Source organism: Eucyclogobius newberryi, unplaced genomic scaffold, assembly GCF_026437365.1.
Source record: "Eucyclogobius newberryi isolate DKJ021-1_F unplaced genomic scaffold, fEucNew1.0.hap1 SCAF_20, whole genome shotgun sequence".
Classification (NCBI taxonomy): domain Eukaryota; kingdom Metazoa; phylum Chordata; class Actinopteri; order Gobiiformes; family Gobiidae; genus Eucyclogobius; species Eucyclogobius newberryi.
In genome coordinates, this window is record NW_027315835.1 from 7729485 (window position 1) to 7751393 (window position 21909).

The 21909-nt window shown below is 49.5% G+C and overlaps 1 protein-coding gene across 1 annotated transcript in view; it reads left to right on the forward strand.

Annotated features, from left to right (window-relative positions):
- The window catches only part of LOC140369005 (proteasome activator complex subunit 4B-like), a 124254-nt gene that overhangs the window by 83162 nt on the left and 19183 nt on the right, over nt 1–21909 (forward strand). The window contains exons 40-43 of the mRNA XM_072456203.1: nt 9009–9140; nt 12315–12520; nt 15241–15326; nt 20168–20296. Coding sequence (XP_072312304.1) covers nt 9009–9140; nt 12315–12520; nt 15241–15326; nt 20168–20296 — 553 coding nt within the window. The remainder of the gene's footprint in view (nt 1–9008; nt 9141–12314; nt 12521–15240; nt 15327–20167; nt 20297–21909) is intronic.

Genomic DNA, 21909 nt, shown 5'->3' on the forward strand with positions numbered 1-21909 from the left:
ACGTTCAAACTCTTTTAAACCCTTTACTACAGTATTTTAATGGTATTATTTGTTCACCTTTATTCAAACAGATGAGAACCCATTAAGATCGATACCTCTTTTCAAGTTTGGCAAAGGAAGTTCCGTTTTAGTCATGGGAGTTTGGGTTTAGGCCCGGTTTATTTCAAATGAGGTTTTATCACAAAAACAGCCGCATTGTAAGAAAACAGTCACGAAACACGATATTTTATTATTAATACGCTTTTTCCTAAATGTTCTCTGCATAATCAACACTTTTTTCAGCTTCGTCTGGTTAAAACTGTATTTAAAAACCTGAATTTACTATATAATCATCATTTAACACGTCGGCTAATCTAAAAAATAGAAATAATCTGTAGTTGCAGCGTGAGGAAGATGCACAAATGTCCTCTGACTCACGTGTGCAAGGTCAAAGGAACATGCAGCCGTTAGAGCCTTGAGTTTCCCGCAGCGTCGTCGTTAGATACGGTTTAGATGTAAGTTTAAGCCTTTAATTCTCCGCACATTTGAACGAGGACGTTGCCTTCCCTCCTCGACATGATACGATCGCCGTGGTGATCGGGAGTATTGGCGAGGGCTCGTGTTTCCGAGTGGCTGCAGCGGTAACCGGAGCCGACGTGTGCTGAGCGAGCATCCTGTTAGAGCAACCACAGAGCTCCGCCCCCATCGCCCTCTTCTCCATCGCTGCACCCCCCCGTCCTCCCTCTGCATCCTCACCTCGCCTCCCTCTCCTCCTCCCTCTCCTCCTCCCTCTCCTCCTCCCTCACCTCCTCCCTCTCCTCCTCCCTCTCCTCCTCCCTCACCTCCTCCCTCTCCTCCTCCCTCTCCTCCTCCCTCACCTCCTCCCTCTCCTCGCCTCCCTCACCTCCTCCCTCTCCTCCTCCCTCACCTCGCCTCCCTCTCCTCCTCCCTCACCTCGTCCCTCTCCTCCTCCCTCACCTCCTCCCTCTCCTCCTCCCTCTCCTCCTCCCTCACCTCCTCCCTCTCCTCGCCTCCCTCACCTCCTCCCTCTCCTCCTCCCTCACCTCGCCTCCCTCTCCTCCTCCCTCACCTCCTCCCTCTCCTCCTCCCTCTCCTCCTCCCTCTCCTCCTCCCTCACCTCCTCCCTCTCCTCGCCTCCCTCACCTCCTCCCTCTCCTCCTTCCCTCTCCTCCTCCCTCTCCTCACCTCCCTCACCTCCTCCTCCTCCCTCTCCTCCTCCCTCACCTCGCCTCCCTCTCCTCCTCCCTCACCTCCTCCCTCTCCTCCTCCCTCACCTCCTCCCTCTCCTCGCCTCCCTCACCTCCTCCCTCTCCTCCTTCCATCTCCTCCTCCCTCTCCTCACCTCCCTCACCTCCTCCTCCTCCCTCTCCTCCTCCCTCACCTCGCCTCCCTCTCCTCCTCCCTCTCCTCCTCCCTCTCCTCCTCCCTCTCCTCCTCCCTCTCCTCCTTCCCTCTCCTCCTCCCTCACCTCCTCCCTCTCCTCCTCCCTCTCCTCCTCCCTCTCCTCCTCCCTCACCTCCTCCCTCTCCTCCTCCCTCTCCTCCTCCCTCACCTCCTCCCTCTCCTCCTCCCTCTCCTCCTCCCTCACCTCCTCCCTCTCCTCGCCTCCCTCTCCTCCTCCCTCTCCTCCTCCCTCACCTCCTCCCTCTCCTCCTCCCTCACCTCCTCCCTCACCTCGCCTCCCTCTCCTCCTCCCTCTCCTCCTCCCTCTCCTCCTCCCTCACCTCCTCCCTCTCCTCCTCCCTCTCCTCCTCCCTCACCTCCTCCCTCTCCTCCTCCCTCACCTCCCTCTCCTCCTCCCTCACCTCGTCCCTCTCCTCCTCCCTCACCTCCTCCCTCTCCTCCTCCCTCTCCTCCTCCCTCACCTCCTCCCTCTCCTCGCCTCCCTCACCTCCTCCCTCTCCTCCTCCCTCACCTCGCCTCCCTCTCCTCCTCCCTCACCTCCTCCCTCTCCTCCTCCCTCTCCTCCTCCCTCTCCTCCTCCCTCACCTCCTCCCTCTCCTCGCCTCCCTCACCTCCTCCCTCTCCTCCTTCCCTCTCCTCCTCCCTCTCCTCACCTCCCTCACCTCCTCCTCCTCCCTCTCCTCCTCCCTCACCTCGCCTCCCTCTCCTCCTCCCTCACCTCATCCCTCTCCTCCTCCCTCTCCTCCTCCCTCACCTCCTCCCTCTCCTCGCCTCCCTCACCTCCTCCCTCTCCTCCTCCCTCACCTCGCCTCCCTCTCCTCCTCCCTCACCTCGTCCCTCTCCTCCTCCCTCACCTCCTCCCTCTCCTCCTCCCTCTCCTCCTCCCTCACCTCCTCCCTCTCCTCGCCTCCCTCACCTCCTCCCTCTCCTCCTCCCTCACCTCGCCTCCCTCTCCTCCTCCCTCACCTCCTCCCTCTCCTCCTCCCTCTCCTCCTCCCTCTCCTCCTCCCTCACCTCCTTCCTCGCCTCCCTCACCTCCTCCCTCTCCTCCTTCCCTCTCCTCCTCCCTCTCCTCACCTCCCTCACCTCCTCCTCCTCCCTCTCCTCCTCCCTCACCTCGCCTCCCTCTCCTCCTCCCTCACCTCCTCCCTCTCCTCCTCCCTCTCCTCCTCCCTCACCTCCTCCCTCTCCTCGCCTCCCTCACCTCCTCCCTCTCCTCCTTCCATCTCCTCCTCCCTCTCCTCACCTCCCTCACCTCCTCCTCCTCCCTCTCCTCCTCCCTCACCTCTCCTCCCTCTCTTCCTCCCTCTCCTCCTCCCTCTCCTCCTCCCTCTCCTCCTTCCCTCTCCTCCTCCCTCACCTCCTCCCTCTCCTCCTCCCTCTCCTCCTCCCTCTCCTCCTCCCTCACCTCCTCCCTCTCCTCCTCCCTCTCCTCCTCCCTCTCCTCCTCCCTCACCTCCTCCCTCTCCTCCTCCCTCTCCTCCTCCCTCACCTCCTCCCTCTCCTCCTCCCTCTCCTCCTCCCTCACCTCCTCCCTCTCCTCGCCTCCCTCTCCTCCTCCCTCTCCTCCTCCCTCTCCTCCTCCCTCACCTCCTCCCTCTCCTCCTCCCTCTCCTCCTCCCTCACCTCCTCCCTCACCTCGCCTCCCTCTCCTCCTCCCTCTCCTCCTCCCTCTCCTCCTCCCTCACCTCCTCCCTCTCCTCCTCCCTCTCCTCCTCCCTCACCTCCTCCCTCTCCTCCTCCCTCACCTCGCCTCCCTCTCCTCCTCCCTCACCTCCTCCCTCTCCTCCTTCCCTCTCCTCCTCCCTCTCCTCACCTCCCTCACCTCCTCCTCCTCCCTCTCCTCCTCCCTCTCCTCCTCCCTCTCCTCCTCCCTCTCCTCCTCTCTCTCCTCCTCCCTCTCCTCCTTCCCTCTCCAGAGCTCGTCAGCCACAGCCAGAGGTGACGAGAGTTAATGTTATGTTGCAACATTTATGCCTGTGAATTGTGAGTGTAAAGTGTAAAGTTGTGTTTTGTTAGAATCAGCGACTTATTATACTCTACCTCTTATTATACTTATTATATTATACTTTTTTGGGCTGATGCGACTTATACTCCGGTGCGACTTATAGTCCGGAAAATACGGTACTCTCCAGCTCAATTTTAAGCCGTTTCAAACCGTTCTCCAAAGTGAAGATTTCTAAAAACTCCAGCTTTCTCCAACACATGTGGACTGAAAAGCTGCATAGTTTCATATTCGCGCTGCACATGCCCATAGCAACGTGGCCTTGCTGTGGAACATCACTGCTGCTGCAGGTGCAGAGGAGAGGAAACCGCTGTTATAAATCTATTGACACGTGCTTCAAACCGTGGGATCGTTGTGTATAACAGCGGCTGGAGGATCGTGTCATCGCCTTGTGCACGGACTGTTTTGGCTCAAAGCCTGAACCGCGATGGTCAGGGGGCTCTGTCAGGGGTCTGTGTCAGGGGGTCTCTGTCAGGGGTCTGTGTCAGGGGGTCTCTGTCAGGGGTCTGTGTCAGGGGTCTCTGTCAGGGGGTCTCTGTCAGGGGTCTGTGTCAGGGGTCTCTCTCAGGGGGTCTCTGTTAGGGGTCTCTGTCAGGGGTCTGTGTCAGGGGGCTCTGTCAGGGGGTCTCTGTCAGGGGGTCTCTGTCAGGGGTCTGTCAGGGGGTCTATGTCAGGGGTCTCTGTCAGGGGGTCTCTGTCAGGGGGTCTCTGTTAGGGGTCTCTGTCAGGGGGTCTATGTCAGGGGGCTCTGTCAGGGGGTCTCTGTCAGGGGTCTGTCAGGGGGTCTATGTCAGGGGTCTCTGTCAGGGGGTCTCTGTCAGGGGTCTGTGTCAGGGGGTTTCTGTCAGGGGGTCTGTGTCAGGGGGTCTGTGTCAGGGGGTCTCTGTCAGGGGGTCTGTGTCAGGGGGTCTCTGTCAGGGGTCTCTGTCAGGGGTCTCTGTCAGGGGATTTCTGTCAGGGGGTCTCTGTCAGGGGTCTGTGTCAGGGGGTCTCTGTCAGGGGGTCTGTGTCAGGGGGTCTCTGTCAGGGGTCTCTGTCAGGGGTCTCTGTCAGGGGTCTCTGTCAGGGGGTTTCTGTCAGGGGGTCTGTGTCAGGGCCTTTTCTTCAGGGATGTGCCAAAGCAGGACCTGACGTTCTTACGTTCTGACGTTCTGTTCACGTGTTTGAACGTGGAATTGTTGTGGTATTTTCACACAGTTGTGTTCGGTTGTTTCTTCAGACGTGACACAGACGTGTGAGTGCAGACGTCCCAGCTCTGCTTCTTTAGTTATTTCAACGTTCTTTTCTATGGTCCATGTCCCAGTGTGGACACAGGCAGGACTATGGTCCATGTCCCAGTGTGGACACAGGCAGGACTATGGTCCTTGTCCCAGTGTGGACACAGGCAGGACTATGGTCCTTGTCCCAGTGTGGACACAGGCAGGACTGTGGTCCTTGTCCCAGTGTGGACACAGGCAGGACTATGGTTCACGTCCCAGTGTGGACACAGGCAGGACTATGGTCCTTGTCCCAGTGTGGACACAGGCAGGACTATGGTCCTTGTCCCAGTGTGGACACAGGCAGGACTATGGTCCTTGTCCCAGTGTGGACACAGGCAGGAGGACTATGGTCCTTGTCCCAGTGTGGACACAGGCAGGACTATGGTCCTTGTCCCAGTGTGGACACAGGCAGGACTATGGTCCTTGTCCCAGTGTGGACACAGGCAGGACTATGGTCCTTGTCCCAGTGTGGACACAGGCAGGAGGACTATGGTCCTTGTCCCAGTGTGGACACAGGCAGGAGGACTATGGTCCTTGTCCCAGTGTGGACACAGGCAGGACTATGGTCCTTGTCCCAGTGTGGACACAGGCAGGACTATGGTCCTTGTCCCAGTGTGGACACAGGCAGGACTATGGTCCTTGTCCCAGTGTGGACACAGGCAGGAGGACTATGTTCCTTGTCCCAGTGTGGACACAGGCAGGAGGACTATGGTCCTTGTCCCAGTGTGGACACAGGCAGGACTATGGTCCTTGTCCCAGTGTGGACACAGGCAGGACTATGGTTCACGTCCCAGTGTGGACACAGGCAGGACTATGGTCCTTGTCCCAGTGTGGACACAGGCAGGACTATGATCCTTGTCCCAGTGTGGACACAGGCAGGACTATGGTCCTTGTCCCAGTGTGGACACAGGCAGGAAGACTATGGTCCTTGTCCCAGTGTGGACACAGGCAGGACTATGGTCCTTGTCCCAGTGTGGACACAGGCAGGACTATGGTCCTTGTCCCAGTGTGGACACAGGCAGGAGGACTATGGTCCTTGTCCCAGTGTGGACACAGGCAGGACTATGGTCCTTGTCCCAGTGTGGACACAGGCAGGACTATGGTCCTTGTCCCAGTGTGGACACAGGCAGGAAGACTATGGTCCTTGTCCCAGTGTGGACACAGGCAGGACTATGGTCCTTGTCCCAGTGTGGACACAGGCAGGACTATGGTCCTTGTCCCAGTGTGGACACAGGCAGGAGGACTATGGTCCTTGTCCCAGTGTGGACACAGGCAGGACTATGGTCCTTGTCCCAGTGTGGACACAGGCAGGACTATGGTCCTTGTCCCAGTGTGGACACAGGCAGGACTATGGTGTTAGTCACTGAACTACACACAGAGTATTCCTCACTTCCAGGATCAAAGCTGGTTTTGTTTTTGCCGCGGTGCTGGGCTCTGATGAAGTGATTTTAATATATTATTTACACAAATATCTGGGTAGTTGTCGCCGGGGCATTAAACATGAGCAACTCACTAGGTCATTTCAGAACAGCATTTACCAAAACAGCGCCCCCTGTTTTTGACCAATAAATTTGATAAATGCACGGTTGATGAGTTTAATGCCAAACCATGGAACATTCTAGTCAGAGCACAGTGTTGTTGAAGGATGGCGGTGGGACAAACTGTGCTAGCGGCGTAGGCGCGAGCAAAAAGTACAAGTAAGTAACATTTTCGCCATGCTAAAACCCCTCAGCGAGAACACTGAAGCAATATCTTAGAAGGTGCCGGAACTTCCACCATAAAATGTACAAAAGGTTATGATATGGTCCATTCAATAGTGTGAAAGGGTTAAAAAAAGAATAGTAATGAATTAAAGTGATATATCTTGTAAATAACAATACATGACTAAATTAAGACTGAATTCACTGCCGGTGTGACGTTTGTGTGTGTGACGTTTGTGTGTGTGACGTTTGTGTGTGACGTTTGTGTGTGTGACGTTTGTGTGTGTGACGTTTGTGTGTGTGACGTTTGTGTGTGTGACGTTTGTGTGTGTGACGTTTGTGTGTGACGTTTGTGTGTGACGTTTGTGTGTGTGTGACGTCTGTGTGTGTGAAGTCTGTGTGTGTGACGTCTCTGTGTGACGTTTGTGTGTGACGTCTCTGTGTGTGACGTTTCTGTGTGTGACGTTTGTGTGTGACGTCTCTGTGTGTGACGTCTCTGTGTGTGACGTTTCTGTGTGTGACGTTTGTGTGTGACGTCTCTGTGTGTGACGTCTCTGTGTGTGACGTTTGTGTGTGACGTCTTTGTGTGTGACGTTTGTGTGTGACGTCTCTGTGTGTGACATCTCTGTGTGTGACGTCTCTGTGTGTGACGTCTCTGTGTGTGACGTTTGTGTGTGACGTTTGTGTGTGACGTTTGTGTGTGACTTTTGTGTGTGACGTCTCTGTGTGTGACGTCTCTGTGTGTGACGTTTGTGTGTGACGTCTCTGTGTGTGACGTCTCTGTGTGTGACGTCTCTGTGTGTGACGTCTCTGTGTGTGACGTTTGTGTGTGACGTCTCTGTGTGTGACGTCTCTGTGTGTGACGTTTCTGTGTGTGACGTTTGTGTGTGACGTTTGTGTGTGACGTCTCTGTGTGTGACGTTTGTGTGTGACGTTTGTGTGTGACGTTTGTGTGTGACGTTTGTGTGTGACGTCTCTGTGTGTGACGTCTCTGTGTGTGACGTTTGTGTGTGACGTTTGTGTGTGACGTTTGTGTGTGACGTTTGTGTGTGACGTCTCTGTGTGTGACGTCTCTGTGTGTGACGTTTGTGTGTGACGTCTCTGTGTGTGACGTTTCTGTGTGTGACGTCTCTGTGTGTGACGTTTGTGTGTGACGTTTGTGTGTGACGTCTCTGTGTGTGACGTTTGTGTGTGACGTCTCTGTGTGTGACGTTTGTGTGTGACGTCTCTGTGTGTGACGTTTGTGTGTGACGTTTGTGTGTGAAGTCTCTGTGTGTGACGTTTCTGTGTGTGACGTTTGTGTGTGACGTCTCTGTGTGTGACGTTTCTGTGTGTGACGTTTCTGTGTGTGACGTCTCTGTGTGTGACGTTTGTGTGTGACGTTTGTGTGTGACGTCTCTGTGTGTGACGTTTGTGTGTGACGTCTCTGTGTGTGACGTCTCTGTGTGTGACGTTTGTGTGTGACGTTTGTGTGTGAAGTCTCTGTGTGTGACGTTTCTGTGTGTGACGTTTGTGTGTGACGTCTCTGTGTGTGACGTTTCTGTGTGTGACGTTTGTGTGTGACGTCTCTGTGTGTGACGTTTGTGTGTGACGTTTGTGTGTGGCGTTTGTGTGTGACCTCTCTGTGTGTGACGTCCCTGTGTGTGACGTTTGTGTGTGACGTTTGTGTGTGACGTTTGTGTGTGACGTCTCTGTGTGTGACGTCTCTGTGTGTGACGTTTGTGTGTGACCTCTCTGTGTGTGACGTCCCTGTGTGTGACGTTTGTGTGTGACGTTTGTGTGTGACGTCTCCGTGTGTGACGTCTCTGTGTGTGACGTTTCTGTGTGTGACGTTTCTGTCTGTGACGTTTGTGTGTGACCTCTCTGTGTGTGACGTCTCTGTGTGTGACGTTTGTGTGTGACGTTTGTGTGTGACGTCTCTGTGTGTGACGTTTGTGTGTGACGTTTGTGTGTGACGTCTCTGTGTGTGACATCTCTGTGTGTGACGTTTCTGTGTGTGACGTCTCTGTGTGTGACGTTTGTGTGTGACGTTTGTGTGTGACGTCTCTGTGTGTGACGTTTGTGTGTGACGTTTGTGTGTGACGTCTCTGTGTGTGACATCTCTGTGTGTGACGTTTCTGTGTGTGACGTCTCTGTGTGTGACGTTTCTGTGTGTGACGTTTCTGTCTGTGACGTTTGTGTGTGACCTCTCTGTGTGTGACGTCTCTGTGTGTGACGTTTGTGTGTGACGTTTGTGTGTGATGTCTCTGTGTGTGACGTTTGTGTGTGACGTTTGTGTGTGACGTCTCTGTGTGTGACGTTTCTGTGTGTGACGTTTTTGTGTGACGTTTCTGTGTGTGACGTTTCTGTGTGTGACGTTTCTGTGTGTGACGTTTGTGTGTGACGTTTGTGTGTGATGTCTCTGTGTGTGACGTTTGTGTGTGACGTTTGTGTGTGACGTCTCTGTGTGTGACGTTTCTGTGTGTGACGTTTTTGTGTGACGTTTCTGTGTGTGACGTTTCTGTGTGTGACGTTTCTGTGTGTGACGTTTCTGTGTGTGACGTTTCTGTGTGTGACGTTTCTGTGTGTGAGGTCTCTGTGTGTGACGTTTCTGTGTGTGACGTTTCTGTGTGTGACGTTTGTTGTGTGACGTTTGTGCAGCCTGCTCTACGTGCTCCAGGGAGGACTGGCCCAGCAGCAGTGGAGAGTGTCTGAGTTACTGCACCGTCTCCTTGGTTACCTGGAGCCCAAACTCACCCAGGTGTACAAGGACGTGAGGGAGCGCATCGGCAGGTAATGCCAACAACACTGCGCAGTACTATAGTATTAGTACCAGTAGAAGTACATTAGAAGTAGTCCCTGGTTTAGATTAATGGTAGAAAGGGAAGAGAAAAATGTGTCGGAATAATCGTGACAACTCGACTATTATAATACTAAAATAATATGATATATACATACATCTTGATAATGGTAATCGTTCTCTGGCCAACACAGACTCTCAAACACATGACAAAATACTTTCTTATTACAAGGAGAGTGACATAATTAAATCAAAATATCAAAAAAGAATAAAGCATTTCTGAATTTCATCAATAGTCGTTTGTAATATTCTCCATTTAAAATAAAAGCTTTCAATCACCTTATTTCAACATTTACTTTGTTGAAAATGCATTTACTCTGTGTACTTCACAAACGTTCACTTACCACTAAGATAATTGTTAGTTGCAGCTCATTGTTGTCATGTTATTCTCTACAACGATGGTATTTTTTTAAAGAAATATCCAAAAGGAAAATTCAATTGTTAACCTTGATGCATTATGTATGATTATGACAAGATCCATTATTCTACTATATTTAAAGGAATAATAGAGGATTGTTCACAGAGTTAAGAACTCAAGCGACTTTTTTTTTAAAATGTGGATTGTATCATCTCGTCTCCAGAGTTCCGTCTCTTCTGAGCTCGAACTCAGTCTTTCTCTGTGTCGTGTTTGTACTGTCACTGAAGGAACTCGCTAAACACACACCAGCATATCAACCACGTATGGGGACGAGGCTGCAGGTGTGCAGTAGGACGCAGGCAATGATTGACATGTGGGAGAACTACTGCCCACGCCACGAGGAAATGAGCCAAACAATCCTCTATTATTCCTTTAAGCTCTCAGACAATTCATGAACATATTAATTATAGTCATTTTGACCGTCTCAATTATTCATCTTAATAATCTGATCGTCAATGATCAGCGTTTGGTCTTTTTGATTAAGAGATCCACATTTGGTGTCCAGACTTTGGACGAAGAAAATGTTGTCTGTATCGTGTGTGTTTGTGAAAATATTATTGAACGTTTTTATTTGTTTTAAATCATACGAAAAATGCGAGTTTCGTTCCGCAAAAACACGGCAAAAAAAAAAAAAAAACGGTAAAAACACGACCGACTTTACATTTACATCGTCCTGCCACACCCAACACCCGTCCTGCCGCACCCGTCCTGCCACACCCGACACCCGTCCTGCCGCACCCGTCCTGCCACACCCGACACTCGTCCTGCCACACCCGACACCCGTCCTGCCACACCCGTCCTGCCTCACCCGTCCTGCCACACCCGACACCCGTCCTGCCACACCCGACACCCGTCCTGCCACACCCGACACTCGTCCTGCCACACCCGTCCTGCCACACCCGACACCCGTCCTGCCACACCCGACACCCGTCCTGCCACACCCGACACCCGTCCTGCCACACCCGACACTCGTCCTGCCACACCCGTCCTGCCACACCCGACACCCGTCCTGCCACACCCGACACCCGTCCTGCCACACCCGACACCCGTCCTGCCACACCCGACACCCGTCCTGCCACACCCGTCCTGCCACACTCGTCCTGCCACACCTGACACCCGTCCTGCCACACCCGTCCTGCCACACCTGTCCTGCCACACCCGACACCCGTCCTGCCACACCCGACACTCGTCCTGCCACACCCGTCCTGCCACACCTGACACCCGTCCTGCCACACCCGTCCTGCCACACCCATCCTGCCACACCCGACACCCGTCCTGCCACACCTGACACCCGTCCTGCCACACCCATCCTGCCACACCCGACACCCGTCCTGCCACACCCGTCCTGCCACACCCGACACCCGTCCTGCCACACCCGTCCTGCCACACCCGTCCTGCCACGCCGGTCCTCAGTGCCGACACCACTAGCACTCGCCGTGTCACCGTTGCTCTGGGATATCGCTGTGTTTCAGACCGCACTCACGCCGTCTCGTTCGTTTAGGTTTAATCACGTCCAAATGTGTTCATCTCATCAGGGCGAGCTCTCGCTGTAATCAGATTACAGTGCGCGAGCTGGAGCGGCGATCCTTCCGCTCAGCAGCGCTCAAACACCGACCGCACAAATAACTGTTTAGGTCGCATTTGGGAAACGAGACTGATTTATTGTTATTGCCAAGAACATAAATACAAGATGTTTCAAGTAGTTGTGTTATAGCTGTCGAAAAAAAACATCTTTGTAGTAGCTTTTATTTCCTTCTGATTGGTTCCCTTCACCTGTCACTCACTCAGAGCATGACCAATAGGAGCCTCGGGGGCAGAAAAGTGCATTTTAGCTCATCAGAACAGGTTTAATTGCCATTGTCAGTGAACAGACTATGGTGGGAACTGGTAACTGGGATTTTTCTCACCCTCGACTGTGAGAAAAATGCTCAGGAAATGTCGCTGGAGCTGATAATTCCAACTTGTGAACTCCCAATTCACGGATGAGTGCAGCTGCGACGTGTTACAACAATGGTAATCGCCACGTAAAGTAGATGTGACGAGATCTAACTGCCACACGAAAGTGACGTAAACGTTTGCTACAGGTTGAATTGGACACTCGTAATATTAAAGTGGTAAACGACAGACGCCGATTAATTGACAGTTATATGTATATGTTTGTTATAAATCCAACTCTACAAAAGACAGATGGAAACACAGTGTTACAAGCGTCTCTGTTTTTACATAATTGTACATTGTCCTAATAAATAAATAAATAAATGTGTTTATGTTTCCATATCGTCCACTCTTAATCATTTATGAAGTGACTTTGAGTGTCTGGAACAGTGTTGTCTAAGGATCATACATTGTTATTACTTCCAAGCAGTTTAAATAGGGCTGCGCAATAGCAATAATATAATTTTAAGTGAAAGGCGATCCAATGGTCAATGATGTTTAATCGAGCGGTCCAATCGAGTGGTTTTAACGGAATTTTAAGACTTTTTTTGTGTTAAATGACAATGACAATAAGTTCGTCTCGTTTACGTTCACGAAATTGAGATTGAAAGCTGCATCTATTTCAGGAAACAACCGTGATTGATATTTCCCGCCCAAAGTTCAACAAATACTCACTAACATTGCCTCTTGCCTCCCCCTCTCTCCTCCTCTTCCTCTTCCTCATCCTCTTCTTTTTCCCTTCTCCTCTCTCCAGCGTGTTGACCTACATCTTCATGATCGACGTCGCCCTGCCCCGCACGCGCCCCACCTCCTCGCCCCACGTGGCCCAGTTCGTCGCCAGGGTCCTGGACAGGCTCAAGCCCCTGACGTCGGAGCCCGAGATCCACAACCACATCCGCGAGGGGAGCGCCCAGGGGGGCAGCGACGAGCGCACGCAGGCTGTCAAGCTGCTCAAGACGGGTGGGTCTGCGGACACCAGCGCTGCACTGCGGGCGCCGGGAAAAGGGCGTCCGAGGACACGGCGTTATGCATTATTAATCATATGGACACGGATATTATATATGCCGCATTTAGTGTTTTAACGGATTTAGCTGAGGGAAAAGGGATCGTTTTTTATATTTTTGGCAGCTATTTTTGAGGTAAAAGATGAGATAAGATGAGCTTTATTTGTCCCACAATGGGGAAGTTTCAATGTTGCAACACGGATTTGGCACAGAAGTATAATAATAAAAAATACAGATAATTTAGGGGGGAAACTCTTATAAAAAGACTCTTATCAAAAAAAAAAACTCTTATAAAAAAATCCTGTTAAAAAACTCTTATATAAGAAAAAAAAATTGTATACAAAAAAATCTTATTAAAAAAAACTGTCACAAACTCTTACAGAAAAACTCTATAAAAAGACTCTTATCAAAAAACTCATACCAAAAAAATCTTATAAAAAAACTGTTGCAAACTCATACATAAAAACTCTTTAAAAAAAAATTCTTATTAAAAAACTCTTATTAAAAAATTCTTATATACTCTTAAACTCTGGGTGTGTTCACTGGGGCTGCAATGATTAATAACATACAACTTATTTCGATAAGTTGAGCTAAATTCAGGACCAAATAACGACGGCGCATCCTAAAACATACATCAATACATCAAAAAGTAATACATAACATCTGATTTTCATTAATAATATGGTTTATTTGTAAATGCGCTCTATCTAAAAGCCTTCAATGTCCAGACTTCAACCTTTATTTGGTTAAAACTGCATTTAAAAAGTCTCAATGCGCAATAGAAATAATTGTTTGACAAGACATCAAGTTAATGCTCATCATCTTCTACTGTTCAAACAGATAAACAACATACATTTGTGCCTATTCAATGAAATCTTTCTCTTTTTTGTGCTAAAATGCAACTCCCACAGTTGAATTTTCCACCAGCCTAAAAATATCTGTCGCTCTGAATCACTGTTTGAAGAGCGCCTCAAATATTGACATTTTCACGGGTCACAAATTATCCATTAAATTAGTCCGAGGAGCAGCGAGGTGCGTCCACCGAACGTCTCGCTGCTGTTTTTAAGGCGGAGTCGATGGATAATGCCCCCGTCTCTTATTCGTCACTTTGAACGCGGGCCGTGACCTGTGATTGGCAGTTCGGTTTGGCCACACATATACCTAACTATATGGTTGACGGTGGCACAGTGGCTGGCACAGACTCCCATGTTTAGGTGTTCGAAACATGCATCAAATCCTCCAGACCGAGCCGTTCATAACAAATGACACAGGTTTTCACAGTAAACATATCTACCGTATTTTCGGGACTATAAGTTGCACCTTTTTTCATAGTTTTGGCCGGGGTCCGACTTACACTTATATTTATACTTATATACTTACACTCCGGAGCGACTTATATGTGATACTATTTGTTATTTTCACACTTGCAACTGCATTTCATACTCCAGTGCAACTTATATATGTTTTTTTTCTTCTCTATTATGCATTTTTTGGCTGGTGCGACTTGTGCTCCAGTGCGACTTATAGTCCAGAAAATACGGTAACTTCTTCACCTCTGTCGCCACTTTAAATATCCATTTTCGTCATTTCCAGAGTGAGTTGGCTTAACTGCTAGCCTAATATATTTGAGCTGTTTTGTTCGGTCATGAGTCACGTGTCGCTGTTTAACCAATGCCAAGTCTGGAAACAACAGCTTATTACCGTATTTTCCGGACTATAAGTCGCATAAGTCACACCAGCCAAAAAATGCATAATAGAGAAGAAAAAAAACATATCTAAGTCGCACTGGAGTATGAAATGAGGTTGCAAGTGTGAAAATAACAAATGATATCACATATAAGTCTCACCAGAGTATAAGTATATAAGTATAAGTATATATGTAAAAATATAAGTATAAGTTGCACCCCCGGCCAAAACTATGACCAAAATTTGCAACTAATAGTCCGGAAAAATACGGTATAAAGCATGAATAAATTACACTCTATAATTATTACATGCTATAATAATGTTTGTGTAGATTAATGATTGCATATTGTAAAGTAAAAGTGTCTTGTACTGTGACTCTCATGACGCCGTGTAGTGTGTCTCCAGCTGTAAGACATGCTAGTGCTAAACATGCTAAACATCCTAAACATGCTAACACTACATCTACAGTATTACAGATCAACTATATTATTATAACCAACTGATTCCATTCTAAATATGGAAAACGGCTGTTCATTGATTCAAATGGAATATTAAAACACGATCGTTACTGCGACGACATGTGAGTTCTGTCTCGATCCAAACCGCTCTAAAGTCCTGCGTGTTCCGTGCCCATGTTACGCGCATAATTCTCTGGCGCTGCGTTTCTTGGCACGTTCACCTCTCGCCATCTGCTCCCGTGTCATTAGCATGTTCACAGCTTGTTAGGCCTCTCCCGTGCGGCCGCCAATGTATATCCAGCGCTTATTTCCTCCTTTTTACTTAGCATAAACACTAAATGTAGACCTCATCTCGGGCATTAACGTTTCCGCTTCCATTATTTACCCGGCTTTATGTAGATAAATGTGTAGCTACCAAATTACCCGTGCCATTAGACGCCGGATGAAGATGGATTGTGTTTGGCGAGCAAGGTCACGGAGCCGATATTTGTTTTTATTCCTCGCTGTTAAAACGTACGTTCTGTTTTGGCAGTTTTGAAATGGTTGATGGCGAGCGCCGGGCGAACGTTCACCACACCCGTCCAACAGCAGCTGCAGCTCCTGCCGCTGCTGTTCAAGGTAACACTACGACACACACACACATACGACACACACACACACACACACACACACACACATACGACACACACACACCTACGGCACACACACATACGACACACACACACACCTACGACACACATACACCTACGACACACACACACCTATGACACACACACACCTACGACACACACACACACACACACACATACGACACACATACACCTACGACACACACACACACACACACACACACATACGACACACACACACCTACGACACACACACACATACGACACACACACACACCTATGACACACACACACCTACGACACACACACACACACACACATACGACACACATACACACACCTACGACACACACACACACACCTATGACACACACACACATACGACACGCACACACACATACGACACACACACACACCTATGACACACATACACACACACACACCTATGACACACACACACACACACACCTATGACACACACACACATACGACACACACACACCTACGACACACACACACACACACACACACACATACGATACACACACACCTACGACACACACACACACATACGACGCACACACACACCTATGACACACACACACACACCTACGACACACACACACACACCTATGACACACACACACATACGACACACACACACACCTACGACACACACACACACCTATGACACACATACACACACATATGACTCACGCACACCGATGACACACACCTATGACACACACACACACACACCTACGACACACACACACACCTATGACACACACACGCTCACACACACACACATACAACACACGCACACACACCTACGACACACACACGCTCACACACACACACACCTACGACACACACACGCTCACACACACACCTACGACACACACATGCTCACACACACACACACACACCTACAACACACACACCTACCTTTGACACACACACACACACCTACGACACGCACACACACACCTACGACACACACACACCTACGACACACACACCTATGACACGCACACACACACCTATGATACACACACACACACGCGCGCCTACGACACACACACCTACGACACACACACACACCTACGACACACACACACCTACGACACACACACCTATGACACACACACACCTACGACGCACACACACACCTATGACACACACACACCTATGACACACACACACCTACGACACACACACACCTACGACACACACACACACCTACGACACACACACACACCTACGACACACACCTACGACACACACACACACACACACCTACGACACACACACACACACACACCTACGACACACACACACACACACACCTACGACACACACACACACACACACCTACGACACACACACACCTACGACACACACACACAACACACACACACAACACACCTACGACACACACACACCTACGACATACACACCTATGACACACACACACCTACGACACACACACACACCTACGACACACACACACACACCTACGACACACACACACACACCTACGACACACACACACACACACACACCTACGACACACACACACACACACACCTACGACACACACACACACCTACGACACACACCTACGACACACACACACACACCTACGACACACACACACACACACCTACGACACACACACACACACACACCTACGACACACACACACACACCTACGACACACACACACACACACACACACACCTACGACACACACACACACACAACACACCTACGACACACACACCTACGACACACACACCTATGACACACACACACCTACGACACACACACACACCTACGACACACACACACACCTACGACACCTACGACACACACACACACACCTACGACACACACACACACACACCTACGACACACACACATACACACACACACCTACGACACACACACACCTACGACACACACACACACGCACACACACACACACACACCTACGACACACACACACACACCTACGACACACACACACACACACACACCTACGACACACACACACCTACGACACACACACACACACACACACAATACACCTACGACACACACACACCTACGACACACACACCTATGACACACACACACCTACGACACACACATACCTACGACACACACATACCTACGACACACACACCTATGACACACACACACCTACGACACACACACACACCTACGACACACACACACACACACCTACGACACACACACACACACACCTACGACACACACACACACACACACACACACCTACGACACACACACACACACCTACGACACACACACACACACACACACACACACCTACGACACACACACACACACCTACGACACACACACACAACACACACACACAACACACCTACGACACACACACACCTACGACATACACACCTATGACACACACACACCTACGACACACACACACACCTACGACACACACACACACACACACCTACGACACACACACACACACACACACCTACGACACACACACACACACCTACGACACACACACACACACACACACACACCTACGACACACACACACACCTACGACACACACCTACGACACACACACACACACCTACGACACACACACACACACGCACACACACACACACACCTACGACACACACACACACACACACCTACGACACACACACACACACACACCTACGACACACACACACACACCTACGACACACACACACACACACACAACACACCTACGACACACACACCTACGACACACACACCTATGACACACACACACCTACGACACACACACACACCTACGACACACACACACACCTACGACACCTACGACACACACACACACACCTACGACACACACACACACACACACACACACCTACGACACACACACATACACACACACACCTACGACACACACACACCTACGACACACACACACACGCACACACACACACACACACCTACGACACACACACACACACCTACGACACACACACACACACACACACCTACGACACACACACACCTACGACACACACACACACACACACACAATACACCTACGACACACACACACCTACGACACACACACCTATGACACACACACACCTACGACACACACATACCTACGACACACACATACCTACGACACACACACCTATGACACACACACACCTACGACACACACACACACCTACGACACACACACACACACCTACGACACACACACACACACACACACACACCTACGACACACACACACACACCTACGACACACACACACACACACCTACGACACACACACACACACACACACCTACGACACACACACACACACACACACACACCTACGACACACACACACACACACCCACACACCTACGACACACACACACACCTACGACACACACACACACACACCTACGACACACACACACACACACACCTACGACACACACACACACACACACACACACCTACGACACACACACACACACACACACACACACCTACGACACACACACACACCTACGACACACACACACACACACACACACACACACACTGTAGGTCCCAGTACAGCAATAATATTACCCACTCAATCTTACTTGGCCATTAAACTCAATTTCTCTCTTCATTTACTGGTTGCATGGCTGTGTGTTTCTTGCCTCCCTCCTTTTTTTCCTCCCTTCCTCTTACTTTCTCTCCGCTCCCTTCCCCTCTCTCGCTCCGTCTCTCCCTCTTTCTCCCTTCCTAATCTCCCCATTTTCCGCCATTCCTCTTTTCTTTCCGCTGTTCTCTCCCTTACTCTTTCCCACTTTCTTTCCATTCCTTCTTTCTCTCCTTCACTCTCTTTCTCTCACCTTTTTTTTACTCCTCTCTCCTTTCTTTTGCTCCCTCGCAAATTTCTGTCTCCTTCCCTCCCTTCTCTCTTCCTTTCTCTCTCCCTCTTTTTCTAATTTCCTTCCCTCCTTCACTCTACCTATCCCTTCCTTTTCTCTCTCTCTCCTTCTGCCTCCCTCCCATCTCTCACTCTCTCCCTCCCCCTCTCTCTCTCTCCCCTCTTCCTCCTTCCCCTCTCTTTCTCTCCTCCTTCCCCTCTCTCATCCCGTCCTCTCCCCCCTCTCTCTCACTCCTTCCTCTCCACTCTCTCTCTCACTCCATCCTCTCCCCTCGCTCTCTCCTCCTTCCTCTCCCCTCTCTCCTCCTTCCTCTCTCTCTCACTCCTTCCTCTCCCTCTCTCTCTCCTCCTTCCTCTCCTCTCTCTCTCCTCCTTCCACCCCCTCTCTCTCCTCCTTCCTCTCTCTCTCTCTCTCTCTCTCTCTCTCACTCATTCCTCTCCCCTCTCCCTCTCTCCTCCTCCCTCTCTCTCTCTCTCTCTCACTCCTTCCTCTCCCCTCTCTCTCTCTCACTCCTTCCTCTCCCCTCTCTCTCCCTCTCTCCTCCTCCTCCCTCTCTCTCTCTCTCACTCCTTCCTCTCCCCTCTCTCTCTCTCACTCCTGCCTCTCCCCTCTCTCTCTCTCTCCTCCTTCCTCTCCCCTCTCTCTCTCCACCTTCCCCTCTCTCACTCCTTCCTCTCCCCTCTTTCTCTCCTCCTTCCCCTCTCTCACTCCTTCCTCCCCTCTCCCTCTCTCTCACTCCTTCCTCTCCCCTCTCTCTCTCTCACTCCTTCCTCTCTCCCTCTCTCTGCTCCTTCCTCTCCCCTCTCTCTCTCTCTCTCTCTCTCTCTCCCCTCTCTCTCTCTCTCCCGCGCTCTCCCTCTCTCTCCCTCTCCAGATCGCTCCGGTGGAGATTGATGAGAACTATGATGAGATGAAGCAGGATGCGCGCACGTGCCTCTCGCTCATGTCCCAGGGCGTGCTGTACCCGGAGCACGTCCCGTTGGTTTTGGCTGCGCTGGAGGAGGTAACAAACGCACCCCACTAACAGTCCCGCACATATGTACGCACACGCCTCCACTGCCGCCTCCACCGCCGCCTCAGCGCGCTCCGGAACGACCATGAGGTGTTCGCACGGCTCACAAAAATATATTCAATTTTGTGGTGTCAAAATGGAGAGCCTTTGCCTATAACATGTCACGTCAAGTAGTGTTGTCACAATGATATAATTCCTTAATCCTTCAGTGGCCCATGAGTCACACCACAGCGTATTAGCCTCCATCATAACTTAAAATAACACGTGTTAGAGCTTTTAACCATGTCATAAACCTGCCTCACGTTGTATTTAGCTTCATTCACGCCTCAGAAAAAGCAATCTTTTGTTCCAGATTTGTGACGTCATTGGTAGAACGATCTTTTTAAGTCTATAAATCATCTACCGCTAAATCACTGCATGCTTACATTACATTACATTACATTAAATAAAATTACATTACATGACATTACACTATATTACATAATATTAACATTACATTACATAATGTTAGCATTACATTACATTACGTTACATTAACTTTACATTACATAATGTTAGCATTACATTACATTAGCATTACGTTACATTACGTTACATTACATTAGCATTACATTACGTTACATTACATTACATAATATTAACATTATGTCACTTTACATTTCATAATATTAGCATTACGGTGCATTACATTACATTACATAATATTAGCATTACGTTGCATTACATTACATTGCATTACATAATATTAGCATTACATTACATAATATTAGCATTACATAATATTTACATTACATTACATTACATAATATTAGCATTATGTTACATTACATTACATAATATTTACATTACATTACATAATATTAGCATTACATTACATTACATTCGCATATCACGGCCAGCTTTTGTTTATTTCCCCCTACTGCCGGTAGATCAAGTGCTAACACCAATCCTGAAGAGTGAACGTCTGACTGATGGAAAGTAATGCGTGTTCTAAAAGTAAGAGATTCCAAAGCAAAGCGACCCAGGAGCCAATTTAAAGGACCCATTTTATGCTAAATTGACCTGTTACAGTGCTTTTAACAGTGTTCTAACATTGTTTCCTCATCATACGCATACCTGGAGTAGCATTTAGCTTCATTCACACTGGTTTGATGAATCCTGGTGAGAAAGTCCTCTCCCCTCCGTGCGTCGAAACACTCCGTTCTGAATCTCCTCGATAACTAACCTTTTCTCGATCCGTGACGTGGCTCTGAGAAGCTGAATCTGCTGTTTTTTAAGTCCATAAATTATCGCTGGGCTGTGAATTTCTTCCGTGTAATCACGATCGGTGCAGTGCGTGCTGAGACCCAAAAATGAGAAGCCAGATCATCTTAAACTTAAGCCAAAACTCTGCTAGTCCTGTGGCAAACAACAGAGATCCAAATGTAAATTGTGTTTGTCATAATCAATTTGTAGAGATGTTAAATTAAAGGCACTCAATACAAATGTCTAATATTTCTCCTTTAAAGGCCAAAAACCATACAAATAATGCAGAATATTTCTCCTTTAAAGGCCAAAAACCATACAAACAATGCAGAATATGTGTTCTTTAAACTTTCAACATT